This window comes from Bos indicus x Bos taurus, chromosome 3, assembly GCF_003369695.1.
Source record: "Bos indicus x Bos taurus breed Angus x Brahman F1 hybrid chromosome 3, Bos_hybrid_MaternalHap_v2.0, whole genome shotgun sequence".
NCBI lineage: Eukaryota > Metazoa > Chordata > Mammalia > Artiodactyla > Bovidae > Bos > Bos indicus x Bos taurus.
In genome coordinates this window covers 112,086,722-112,100,739 of record NC_040078.1, presented here as the reverse complement: position 1 = coordinate 112,100,739, position 14,018 = coordinate 112,086,722, and the positions used below count along the sequence as shown (strand labels likewise).

The following is a 14,018-nucleotide window of genomic DNA, read 5'->3' as shown; positions in this document are numbered from 1 at the left end:
AGAGAAAGGATCTTGGATCCCCAGGGGGCAGGAGAGACAGGGGAGCCCTGAGCGGTACTTGCTGTTTCATCTGCTGGCAAGCTGGCCTCACCACCTATCCATCCCTCCTGAGGGCTTCTGAGCTAAGTGCCCACATTCTTTAGGCCCTGTCTCCTCCACCCTGCACACCAGTCACTCTCCTCCCAAAGTCCCTGCTGCCTAGGAATCACACTCTACCTTCCAGCACATTCCAAATGCACTACAGGTTCTTGCCTCCTTCTCACGCCCTCTCGTTCAGTACTGACACCACTCAGCGAGCAGAGCTGAGGCTGACAGATGAGGATGTGGCTGGACGGTAGAGCCGAGGTCACAGTGAAGCCCACCCATAACACCACAACCCCTGACATGTGAAGCAAACCCCCCTGCAACCCCTTTAATCAGCCAGCCCGAAATAAGGCTCAGGTGCCGTGCGGGAAGTTGTGAGCCCAGCTGTGATCAGGGCCCTCCTTTCCCACTGCACCCTCGCCCCCAACCAGTGCTCGCTCTCTTTCTGGGAGGACTGAGCAGGTGACAGCGTCCCTACATGAGCCTTCAAGGCTCCCCAGAAACAAGCAAACCCAAATCCCAGCCACCAGTTTACTGTCCAAATTACAGAGGCAAAAAGCTTTCTCCCCCTTTCCTGAGTTTCAGCCTCTCCTGCCTACTGAAAACCAGCTCCTAGTTCTTGTAGCATGAATTTGTTCTGGGCTACAGAGAGAAAAGATGGGAAGGTGGTCTGTGCCCCGGTCTCTATGATGAGGAAGAAGCCACAACACACTCAGAAAGACAATGCCTCCCACCAAAAGGGAAGGAAGGTGCAGACGCGTGGTGGTGAGAACCAGCGGCTGGGGTTCAGGGTGCCCACAGACTCTCCGATGAAGGCAGTAAGTAGGAGCTAGGAGATGTAGGTGTGGCCCATGCCTCCCCTGAAGTTCAGAACATCTGTCCACAGGGAATCTGGGCAGAACACAAAGGGCCAGAGCCCTGCACACACTCGGGGACCTGCATCCGTGGCAACTCAAGCCACACACCCATCCCTCTCTGAGAGAATCTCAGAAAGGAAAGCAGTACCTTGTTGAGAATAGTATTTTTTTTTAAAGAGCTTTTGCATTATTTTATTAAAATAGTATTTCTTCATCGTTTGGAGGGAGTTTTGGGCACCTCTGAGAACTAATGAAAACCACAGACCCTTCCCTGCCATCCCCAAATGTACCCACAACATCATATGTGATTTCCTTGCGAGTTCATAGACCTCCTGAAGTCCTGGGTCAGGAAGGCCCATCTCAGATCTAACAGCATCCTTAGGCGGAAAGGAGGGTAAAGTTTTGCAGCCCCATTTTGCAGATGTGGAAACCAAGGCGCTAGTTTAGTACCTGGGGTAACACAGTTACCCAAGGACACAACTGGAATAAAAACTTGCTCCCCACATCAGAGCAATTTCCTTAAAGTTTGCCTGTGGACTCAAGGCCTGCCTTGGTTCCTCCGGTCCTCTGTGGCTGAAGAAAGAAAGAGCTTATGCAGGTCCAGCCTGTGTCTCGAGTCTTCCCTGCCAACGCTTGACCTGACCCTCTGTTCCACCCCTCAGGCCCCTAGTCAAGCACAGAAGCAGGGCCTCCTGTCTGCCCTCTGCCACCCAGTCCCCTTGTGGCAGGGTGACCAAACACACTCATATCCAGGGGTGAGGAGTGGTGCCCATCTCCAATTGGAGGACTTGAAAGACTAGAGAAAAGTCAGTCAGGCTCGGTTTCGTCAGGACATTGGGACCAAACTATCTCTCCCCCTGCTCTCTGCCACCAAAGCACGGAGCTCTGGAACCACCCACGGCCGCCCTTCGCCTCTCTCCAGCAAGTACTTCTAGCATCACGGGAAAAATGAGCATGTGGAGGTGAAAGAGAAATGGAGGGGTTCAGCAGGGAGCAGAAGTAGAGAGAAAGAGAGGGGAATGCAGATTGGGTGAAGGGAGAGGAAGGTGGAAGGAAGGAGGACAGTGGAGGTGGAAAGTGAGGGAGAGAGAGAAAGGCATGAGACAAATAGGCAAAGAGAGGGAGGAGGTAGACCAGAAGGCCAGGTTCTGAGGGCCCAAGGGAGGCTCCTTATCTCTACTTCCAGAATGAAAAAGAAGTGTTTCTTGGAAAAATCTGCTCTGCTTTCAAGTCCAGCCTCCTGGAGTGGCCCAGAATCTTCCAGAAAACCTTCCTATGCTCTAGATCAAAAGCCCCCTTAGCACAGGCTCTGATAGGGTTCTTCTGGGGCGACGACATTCCAGACCATTCCCTGGCATTGGACTTCACCCTTTGATCTTTCAAACACCAACAGCAGGAACACGTGCTCAAGGACAGAATCCACCCGGTGTCTAAGCAGAGAGCCCCCAGCACCGCCCCGTCAGCTCAAGACGCCGGACCCCCACCGTCTAGTCCATGCTTTGCCTAGGCAGGTCCACAGACCATGGTGGAAGGTTCTAGGAATTCCCCTCTCTCTCCTTCCCAATCTTGCCTTGGGAGCTGGAATCAGGGCCCTGAAGCCTCCAGTATCCCAGCTGGCATTCACTGACTCCTAGACAAGGAGCCAGAAAAAGGATTGTTTTAGCAGGTGGAAGTGATTCAAAAGGAAAAATAAAGAAAGAAATGTAGCAGTAATGACTCCCTGGACTGTAGTTAGAATGGGAAGTGAGGGAGAAAGAAGAGACGGGAGGGGATGGGAGGAGGAACTTGAGAAGACAAAGGGCAGGCCCCAGGGCTGCTCACTGGCCATGAGGTCAGTGTGCGCATGCGCAGACCAGGGCTGCGGGCAGAGGGGCTGAAGGAACACCGGTTGCAGCATCATCTGGCTTCCCCGCGGTCGCAGCGCCGGCGGGTTTGACCTCAAGCAAGAGGCTCAGCAAGGCGGACACTTACACACAGATGTCTTCTGGCTGTTGTCTTTGCTGGGCATCAGCTTCACGCCTCGAGACTTCAACTCAATTTGCTTCTTGACTAGAAAAGAGGTGAACGAAAGAAAAATCAGGTTAAGTTTTCATCTGGGACTTGGGATAGGTCCTTCTAGAATGGTCCCTCTCTTAGCTTGGGACATTCCATGGTGGGTCACAGTCAGAAGCCTCTCTGTGCAGAGATATGCCAAGGGTAGGGTTCAAGTGCAGCAGGGTCTCAAACATGGAGGAAGAGGTGCTATAGAGGCTGGCACTCTATAGCACCCTGGAGGCAGCCAGGGTGATCTACCAGCAAGTTGGTAGTGAGCATCGACATGGGAGGCCCTGCAGCCTGCCCTCTGTAGCTCTGTTCACCTGATCCAGTCTGACCAATTTCTGAACCAGCCCTGGCCAGGTGTTACATTGGATTAGGTCCCCAAGTTGTCACTCTCGTATCCACACCTGTTGCAATGTGACTTTAGTCCTTCCTGCTAAAGAGGTGGAGTGTATTTCATCACTCCGTGACTTTGGGTTTGGTCATTATGGAGGCCTTAACATGTCCAAAGGCTTGTAGGGTGCCTGACAGATTAGGTGTGCTGACTTGAATCTCAGCCATCACTGGGAGGAGATGTGGCTGGCCCCAGGAGGATGAGAACATGAGAAGCAGAGCCAATCTGCCTGGCCAAGCTCAGCCCATACCGGCCAACCTTGTGGACAGGAGAAGCTGAGCCTGGGAGGTCCCTGGGGATGGTTTCTGGCACAGGTGGTGGCCTGATGGATTGAATTGGTTTTGACAGAATACTGAGTCCAGTCCATAGCTCATCAGGACTTGACCAAATAGCACACAAATAGCCCCAGAGCCAGAACTCCACAATTTCAAAGGTCATTTCTCTGAATCCATTAATTTCCTTTGGGTCTCAGTATCCCTGTGGACCCAAGGCATTCTACTGGTTACCCAGGGCTTTATCCTGTCTCTGATTATATGGCTTGGTTTTCTGCTGAATCCCAGACAACCCCCGCCAGACGGCTCAGCTCTGCTGACTGGTACCAGCAGTGGTAACAACTGCAACTGTCACTTGGTACGTACCAGGCCCTGGACTGAGGACCTTAGAACTTAAATCAGCATCACTGACCTCTCTTTCTCTTGTGCCCATACATGATCTATCAGCAAACTTCCAAATATATCTCCAATGCAGTCTGCACATCTATCTCCCTGGTTCAGATCTCTGAGACTTTTCCTCTTGTTGCCATGGTCCTCCATCATCCACGCTTGCCCCCGTCTAATCTATTCTCAACACGAGATCCAGAGGGATCTTGTTAAAACAGAAGTCAGACCAAATTACATCTCTGCTCAAAACTCTTCAGGGACAACCCAACTCTTCTACAGTAAAAGCCAAAGTCTTTTAAAGGGCCTGCCTGGACTAATCGGCCCTCTCTGAGACCTCTCTGACCCCATCTTCCACCTCCATCACTCTTCTCCAGCTGCAAGCGCCCCTCTGATGTTCCAATAATACAACAGCTGCTTGCTCCAGCCTGCCAGTTCCCTGGAAGGCTCTTCCCCAGATATCTTCATAACTTGCTCCCTTTTCTCCTTGAAGCCTCTGAAGCAAACACTACTTTCTCCTGGAGGCCTTCTTTGACCACTCACTTAAAACTATACCTCCAAACCCATCTTTCCCTATCCCCTTCCCTAAAGATAGGGACTTTATCCCTAACTTTCGATCATATGCATAATTTTCTTAGTGGTTTTTGTCATTCTGTGTTGCAATGTAAGCTCCACGAAGGCAGAGATTTCTATCCGTTTTGTTCATTGCTGTGTCCTCAATGCCTAGAACAGCACCTTGTCCATACTGGGCCCTCAATAATCGTTTCATTTGGTCCTTATGTGTTTAACAACCCTGACTGGTACTTATTATACATACTGGATCAATAATAAAATTGGGGTGCACAGTGGCTTAAGTGACTTACTGTGGGTCACATGGCCAGGAGGTAGCTTTGCTCTTGGTGGGACCTTAGCATCTTCTTATGTGACATGTTCCCAAAGTTATCCCAAGGGCATGGTCAACCTTATTCAGCATCTGCCCCCTCCCCAGCTCAGCCCTTGGAGACTCAGGGATTCACTCTGCACCTGAGATAACATGGCAATACCGGAACTAAAGCCCACAGTGATCAGTGTGCAAAGGGGGCCATCTCCCCGCAGCCCCCACCCCCCTGCTCATCCCTGCTCTGCGTATATTAAAAAGCTCCCCAAAGGTTGGTATCCCAGCTAGCTGCTGTCTAAGCTGACTGCCTGATAAAATTCAGTTACTACCACGGAGTCACCACTTCTCAACATGCATTCAAATTCTTTTTATAAATGTGCATTACTCTCCATGTGTATCCAGCAGGAAAATTTCCAATGAACACTAACGTAGGTCCATTATCAAACAGAGCGTATTAGCAGGGAAACATGCATTATTCAAGCCTAGCTAATAACGGTGCAGCAGGGGAAAAATGTCCTCTGATTCAACATCCCTAAGAAAATAGGAGGGGCTCCCCAGGTGGTGCTAGTGGTAAAGAACCCGCCTGCCAACGCAGGAGATGTAGGAGGCACAGGTTTGATTCCTGGGTGGGGAATCCCCTGGAGGAGGGCATGGCAACCCACTCCAGTATTCTTGCCTGGAGAATCCCATGGACAGAGGAGCCTGGTGGGCTACAGTCCATGGGGGTCACAAAGAGTCGGACACGACTGAGTGACTTAGCATGCATGCACACAGGAGAATAGAAGTGGTCCCAGCCCCGGGCAGAGGTGGGGAGAGGGGTCTTTACAACAAAGGGCAGCCCGTCTCAGGGCAGGTCTGCAGAGATGGCTCAGGGCATTTGGTGAAGGAGGAGGAGGCAAGTCAGTCCTCCCACACCCTTAGTTTCAGGGCCTAGTGTCCCCTGGAGGAGGGGGAGCAGAAGGGAGCCAGAGCCCTGAGGATGCCTTTCCCAGGGCAAACACTGCTTGCCTTGTAGTTTTCCTTGTAGCTGCTGAAGGGGGAGCTTGAGATGCAGGTGGACATGAGGGGTGTCAAAGGGGGAGCCTTCTTCCTCTCTTCTCCAGGTTGCATTGAGAAAGAGGCTCCTGCCCCTTCCCCACCTCCAGGCCCCAGAGGGCAACCTATGTCCATCCTCCCCACTGGTCCTCTCCAAGAAAGACTGTCTAACTTGATACATCAGTGACGCCATCACACCTTGTATCAGGAACTAACTCCACTCTTCCTCTTGTGTGTCTTACTACTCGCCACAGGATGGAGTTTGTTAAAGTGATGGCAAGAACCTGTGAAGAGGAATCTGAAAAGCTGGAGGGAGCTCCTCATACAAACTTTGGGACCCTCTGCCCATTTGAGCCAGGTCTGAGAGGCTGTGTCACTCACACAGTCGGTGGGCCTCCCACCTAAGCTTGGGAAATGCAGGGGCCACAGCTCTGTAGGCAGAGGTTCCTCACACCAACAATACAACCTCTCAGAAAAAGTATGTCCAGGCCCAGCTGGCCCTGGCCCAGACTCTGTGGAGGTGGCGCCTACAGGTGGCCCAAGCCATCGCCAGAACTGATGAATGGGTCAGGAAAGTGACCTGGCTGGGGGATACCCCTCGACAAGATCCACGTCACCAGGGATCTTAGCCTCCAGAAACCACCTCCATATGGTGGGGTCACAGTTTTGGGACAAGCCAAGGGAAGCAGGTACACCCTGAATTATGGACAGCTAATCTATCTCAGCCTGACCAAGTGTGTGGTGGCTGACTGAATGAACTAGCTGGACAGACGAGGGCAGACCTAGTGTGAAGGATCAGAGAACAAGGTGCCCTTCTCTCTAGGTCTCCACTGCTGACGGACCAAATCAAAACCCAAAGGCCAAACAGCAAGGACCTGGAGAATTTCTGGGGTGCATTTGGTCTTGTTTGAACAGTCATTCATTATAGCGCCCACTAGTGTATCACCTATGACATTACATTGAAGCACTGGTCTCCAGAGGATTCTGTCATCATTGGTGAAACAGAGAGAAAGTGAGCCTGGGGCCGGCTCCTTGGTCCCAGCAACACTTGAATGCACAGCCCCAGTGCACATGTACATGCCACACATCCATGTATATCCGTCTACAACCAGCGTACCCATGAGAACATCTCTGTGCCCCTGTGTATGCATGGCTGCAAACATTCACATACAAATATAATTCACACTTATACCTGTGTTTGTACTGTAAGTGAACAGAGTCCGGACTCCCAGGAGTAAAGTGCTGGCTTTAACTGGTTGATGGAAATCTTAGTAGGTACATCCATCTCCTCTGAATGATAATGACTGCAGGAGACTGCCAGGCTGCTCCATTCATCCTTTATATTCTGCTTAATTACTAGACATTTTTCCCGCTGTTGTAAAGGTTAGCGGGACACATGGTACATATTTAGCTCGAAGAATCTGGCAATACAAATGCCTCTCTAGTCTGCAGCATCAGTTATTGGGCTGAACTAGAGGAAGACAAGGACCTGCTGGGGAAGGAGACAGGGGAGGGCGGCCTAATCTGCCACCATGGCTCTAGGAACCAAGAAGTACATGGAATATGTGGCTCCTCATTCCAGTGCACTCAGACTTCCCTGCACAACAGTGAGCCCCTGCACTCACCTGACCACTCGCCTTTCCCCAGCACCTGGCTGTCCTGCTGGCTGGCCCATCCCTTCATCCACACTAAATCCAGCCCATTCAACCTCAGAAAATCTCTCCAATGTGTAGCCTTCTATCTTCTAAGCCACTCCTGCCCTAAATACATCCTTTTCTGCTTGGTTTTTGTTCACTGAGTCACTGTCTCTAGCCCATCTTAAAAAAGGTTACTTAAAGATGGAAATCTGAGACTCCCCTGGTGGTCCAGTGGCTAAGACTTTGCACTCTCAACGCAGGGGACCTGGGTTCGATTCCTAGTCGGGGAACTAGATCCCACATGCAACAACTAAGAGTTCCCACACTTCAGCTAAAGCTCCTGTGTGCTGCAACTAAGAGCCAGCAGAGCCAAATAAATAAAAAAAACAAATATTAAAAAAAAAAATGTGGCCTGCCGACAGGCCATAATTTAAAAAAAAAAAGTGGAAATCTGATCACCACTTTGGAAACTTAGGTGTGCATGCTGTGTTCGACCTCTCCCTTCTCATGGAGGGCCTGCCTCGCTGCCTGGCCACCAGCGCCCTGCAAAAATGCTTTCAGTACTCACTGTCCTTTGCTAGACAAAGCCAGGGTCTGGCACACTGGCTCTTCATCTCACGGAGATTCATGCCAAAGATACAAAATTCGGTGAAGATGCCTAAGGCCTAATCCTTCAAGGTGTAGACCTCCTAGCAGATGGGGAAATCCTTACTATGAAGAAGAGCAGGGGCAAGAAGAATGATTACAGAACAGGGCTGGGGACGCCTCAAAGTAACAAAAGATAAGGTATCTGTTGCCAGGTCAACTGACTTAAAGGATAAATATGAAACACATCACATCGCATCAGATGTGATCGGGATGCTGCCAACACACAAATGAAGAAGCTGGGGTGGCACCACCAGTGAGAGTGCATTGGCACGCTTGACTGCTGTGGAAGGCTTTGGGATTAGCAAAGGTACCAATCCGGTGGAAATCAGGAAAAGTGTGATGCTGCGTGTGGACACTGTAACTGTTGAGCTAAAGAAGCAGCCCAAACCCGTGATAAACCCTACAGAGACTGCTCCATTTGCCACAATTTCTACAAATGGAGAGAGAGACCAGCAGCAGGATTTCTGATGTAACCACAGAGGTTCAAAGGGTATGCTTACAATAGAGGACAGGAAAACACTGAATGCTGAATTAGGAATTGAAGGCACAAGAATTAAGATTACCTATCTCCTGACTTGACTAATACATCAAAAGCTAAGAAACGGGGCTTCCAGGATACTGGTGGTTTCCAATGTCCAGTCCATCATGTTCACTTTGGAAACTGCCAATGCCCAGTGAGTCTTTGGTTGTAATTACTGAAAATGCTCTTGGTACACTCATTTGAAATAGGATGAAAGTTGACTTTGGGGTTATAACAGCCCAAGCTCCATGCTGGGCTGGCCATCAATGAATGCCTTGCAGAAATGCTTTCAGTACTCACTGTCTTTTGCTAGACCAAGCCAGGGTCTGGCACATTGGCTCTTCATCTCACCAAGATTAATGCCAAAGATACAAAATTTGGTGAAGATGCAAGTGAACTCTTATTTGGTACATGTGGGATCTAGTTCCCTGACTAGGGATCGAACCCAGGCCCTCAGCATTGAGTGTAGAGTCTTAGCACTGGACCACCAGGGGAGTACCAGATTTCCATTTTTAAGTAATGAAGATCATGGCATCCGGTCCCATCACTTCATGGCAAATAGATGAGGAAACAATGGAAACAGTGACAGACTTTATTTTCTTGAGCTCCAAAATCACTGCAGATGGTGACTGCAGCTGTGAAATTAAAAGCCACTTGCTTCTTGGAAGAAAAGCTATGACTAACCTAGACAGCATATTAAAAAGCAAGACATTACTTTGCCAACAAAGAAAGATCCATCTAGTCAAAGCTATGGTTTTTCCAGTAGCCATATATGGATGTGAGAGTTGGACCATAAAGAAAGCTGAGCACTGAAGAATTGATGCTTTTGAAATGTGGTGTTGAAGAAGACTCTTGTGAGTCCCTTGGATAGCAAGGAGATCAAACCAGTCAATCTTAAGGAATTCATCCTAAATATTCATTGGAAGGACTGATGCTGAAGCAGAAGCTCCAATACTTTGGCCACCCGATGTGAATAACTGACTCATTTGAAAAGACCCTGATGCTGGGAAAGATTGAAGGCAGGGGGAAAACAGAGGATGAGATGGTTGGATGGTATCATTGACTCAATGGGCATGAGTTTAAGCGAGCTCCAGAAGTTAGTGATGGATAGGGGGGTTGCTAAGAGTCGGACACAACTGAGCGACTTCACTTTCACTTTTCACTTGCATGTACTGGAGGAGGAAATGGCAACCCACTCCAGTGTTCTTTCCTGGAGAATCCCAGGGACCAGTAAGCCTGGTGGGCTGCCATCTATAGGGTCGCACGGAATTGGACACGACTGAAGCGACTTAGCAGCAGCAGCAGCAGGGTAGCCTGGCATGCTGCAGTCCATGGGGTCACAAAGAGTTGGACTTGACTGAGCGACTGAATTGAACTGAACCGAAGCTCCAAGCTTTGGTGTCATGGAATGAACCCAACAAAGCTGCTGCTACTGATGGTGCAGTATTTGGAAAAGTGAGCTGAACCCTCAGTCTTTAAGATGTTTTGCTTCATGACCTAGGAAACGGTGGAGAGGTTATTGTGACCAAAGGTGATGCCACATTCTTGCAAGGAAAGGGTAGCAATATTCAAAGTGAGAAACACATTTAAAGAGTCACTGAGCATTTAGAATGTTACTATTAGTGACCAGGAAAAAGAAAAACGAAGTGAACATCTGGCAAAACTTCAGATGGAGTAACTCTGCTGAAGATTGCTGGAACGAGTGACGTGGAAGAGGATGAAAATAGTCCCAGATGCTCTGATGCTGCAAGAGCTGCTGTTGACAAAGGCATCACCTGCGTGCTTTGCTTCAGTGTATTCCAGGCTTGGATTCACTGCTCCGGCTAAATGAAGAGCAAAAAACTGGTATCGAAATCATAAAAGATCCCTCACTGCTAAGAATGCAGGTGCTGAAGGATAATGGCTAGTTGAGAAATTTTTGCAGATTCCCTCCCAAGCTGGGTGATTTTTAAAATATGGTGGGAAAGGAATCATCAACCCAACTTAGATTGTAAGTAGTGCTCTGTTGGGAGCTGCCGGTTCAGTTTCTTGGTTAACACGCAAAACTCACCATGCTGCTGGAACTCCTAAAGTAGAGAAGGACTCTGGCATAGTAGAAGGGGGATGGCATCAGGGGTGGCCCATGGTTTATGGCTGGCAGTGTAAGAGGGGGCATGTTCTAATTCCTAGGGGAGTGCTTTGTTATTTTTAAAAAATTTTTATTTTATATTGGAGGATAATTAACAATGTTATGTTAGTTTCAGGTGTACAGCACAGTGACTGTTACACACACACGTGTCTAACCCTAACCCTAACCCTATTTTGTAGCACAGGGAACCCTGCTCAATACTCTATAATAAGATAAATGGGAAAAGAACTTGAAAAAGAATAGATAAATGCTTCGCTATTAATAATGGGCTGTGCAGCCATCTTCATGAGTAACTTCCCAGAAGTCAGCTGGAGGAGATGACCAGAAGACGGATGTTTAAGGGAATCACTATGGCCATGGGTTATCGCTTTTAGTCGCCTTTGTGATGCTGTCGTTTCTCCCTGGAACATCCGTTCTCCTCTTCCCTTCTTGGCTCCATCTCGCTCAGAGGTTACCTTCTCTCTGTCTCTGTGTCTCAGGGAGAAGTCAGTGGCCTCTCCAGGCTTCACTTGGACCTCTGCTGAAACCCTCATTACATGGCCCCATCAGATCTGGTTCTAGCAATTTGCCGCATGGGCTCCTATGTCTGCATCCTGCGGCAGACACAGAGCCAGGCACACAGAAGGTTTCCAAAGAGTTTGATGACTGAGCGGATGAATGACCCACTGTTAGCAGAATTTGTGCTTTGAATTCATTTCTGGAAAAAGGAAGTGGTGACACTTGAAGCCTGGTAAGGTGAGGGGGTGTCGCACATGTGTTCACACTCACTTTTCAGTTTAGGCTCACTATTGATTGAACTCAGGAGCTTGGCCTTGTGAGTACTCAGCCCCTGGGATCCTGAGATTCATGCTGAGAACCCCAGAGGCCTAAACTTGGAAATGAGGCCGCTAAGGGTCCGGCAGCAGTTCAGAGGGCCGAAAAGAATAGAGCAAATAAGTTGGAGCTTGGACCACGGGGTGCCTGAGGCACTGGCCTGGGACTGTGGATCAGTCACAGGCAAAAACTCAATGTGTTCATGTGAAAATCAGAAGCTTCAGCTTGTTACCATAAAAAGCCTCCAGCATCTCAGTAAATGCCAATTGTTCTCAAATGGAAATGTTTCTTGGGCAGACAACTGAGACTCAGCACGGGCCTTCTAGAGAGCAGAAAATCTTCCAATCTCGAAGTCACTAGGGTGGACTTGAGAGAGGCAGTGGGAGGGGCAGCAGGGCCAGGCTAAGGTCTGGATGCAGGGAGGGACAGTCACTTGAGGATTATCATCAGGTCAGAGCAGCAGCAAGGGGGACACGTGTGAAAGGAGCCAGAGCCGCCAGCTCGCTCTCATTGCTCGAGCGTTTCCCATAGAACAGGGGTCAAGGTGATGGATAGGGTAGGAAGCTTCAAGTTCCCATTTTAAGAGTGCCTGCCAAGTGTCAGACTTTTCACCAGGAGCTCCTTTAACTTCTAGTCGCCTTGTGGGGTTAAAGTGACTGCTCCCTCTTCAGATGAGGAACACAACAGTGAAGGGGGTCACCTTTCCTCCAGGGTAGCCCCTCACCCCTTGTGATCAGTGGCCACTGGGGGCATTTAAGAAAGGCTCTTCTCACTGTCATTCCTTGTAGACTTAAAAAAAGAAAACCAAAAACAGAACAACCAAGGAAACAATGAGAAGGACTGGAAATATTCTTCACCTGGAGACAGAGGGTTTGAAGACACAATCTCAGTGCTCTTCCAGAACAGGAAGGAATTTTATAGAACCTCAACTCTTGGGCTTTAGGTAGAGGAACTTATTCTAACCTGCTTAGGTACATGCCTGCTACAAATGGATCAAAGAGGGACTGCTCTAGGTGAAGTTGGGGTGGAAATTCCACCTGCTCAGCCCTTTGCAAAACAGCTGCTAACCCCATGGTATCCAAGGAACCCACTTGGAAAGCCCATTCTTTTGACCCACTTCTCTTCTGTTACATGCATGGGAGGATTCATGCCTTAAGATGGGATTGGTGACCTCAGCCTCTACTTTGCCTGGAAGCTTTTATATCTTTTTCTCTAGCCAAGACCCTTCTCTGAGCTACAGATTGACAGAAGAGACAACTGTCTATCAGATCATCTCCCAAACCCTGGCATCCCACACTACCTCAGAATCAATGCATCCCAAGCAAACTCCACCCCCATCTGCCTCTGCCAGGGACTGTCTTGGTTAATACTGTCATTTATTTTACTCACTTATTCAAGCTAAAAACCTAAGATTCATCTCTGACCCCCTTCCCCCATCCCCTCTCACTCCCAAACCTGACACGTACTGAGCCCAGGGTGGTTGATCACAGAAGGATCTCTTCTGGTCTATGTCCCTTTCTCCATCTCCTACTGTTTTTGCCTAAACTCTGGATCTTCACTGTCATCATTAAAAAAAAATTTTTTTTGGCCATGCCATGAGGCACGCAGGATCTTAGTTCCCCTTTCAGGGTTTGAACTTGTTCCCCCTGCATTGGGAGCGCAGTCTTCACCACTGGACCACCAGGTAAGTCCTTGTCAACTTCTCATCCTCCAAAAACGCGTATCTGTCTCCCATTATTTTCATTCTAGAACAAAGATTTTTAGGAAATGAAAATGTGATCATGTCTCTGCTCTTGTTAAAACTTCTGATCAACCTCTCACCACTATGGGGGGCTTCCCCCCATAGAGGTAAAGAATCCGCCTGCCAATGTAGGAAATTCAAGAGAAGTGGGTTTGATCCCTGGGCCTGGAAGATACCCTGGAGAAGGAAACAGCAACCCACTCCAGTATTCTTGTCTGGAAAATCCCATGGATGGAGGAGCCTGGCGGGCTACAGTCCATGGGTTCGCACAGAGTTGTACACAACCGAACGCTGAGCACAGCACAAGCTCCACTCTGGGGTGAAGCCCAGCTTTACGGCAGCTTTTAATGACATGATGTGACTGCCTACCTCACTTTCCAGCCTCATAACTCTAGCTGCCCATCGCAGCTCGTGACTGCAGACTTCACTCTGGGTCAGCAAATGTTTTCTGTAAAATGCCTCATCTCAGTTGCAAACTGCCCGACTCCAGCAGGGCTCAAGCAGTCATAGAAAATTTGTCTATTAATGAGCGTAGCTGAGTTCCAATAACCTTTCATTTATGGATGCTAAAATTTGAATTTCATATAATTT

The 14,018-nt window shown here is 49.0% G+C and overlaps 1 protein-coding gene across 4 annotated transcripts in view; it reads right to left on the bottom strand.

Moving 5' to 3' along the window:
• Positions 1 to 14,018, bottom strand: part of CSMD2 (CUB and Sushi multiple domains 2) — a 689,612-nt gene that overhangs the window by 325,099 nt on the left and 350,495 nt on the right. For all 4 annotated transcript variants that reach the window (XM_027537925.1, XM_027537922.1, XM_027537923.1 and 1 more), the window contains exon 7: positions 2,913 to 2,990. In XM_027537925.1, coding sequence (XP_027393726.1) covers positions 2,913 to 2,990 — 78 coding nt within the window. The remainder of the gene's footprint in view (positions 1 to 2,912; positions 2,991 to 14,018) is intronic.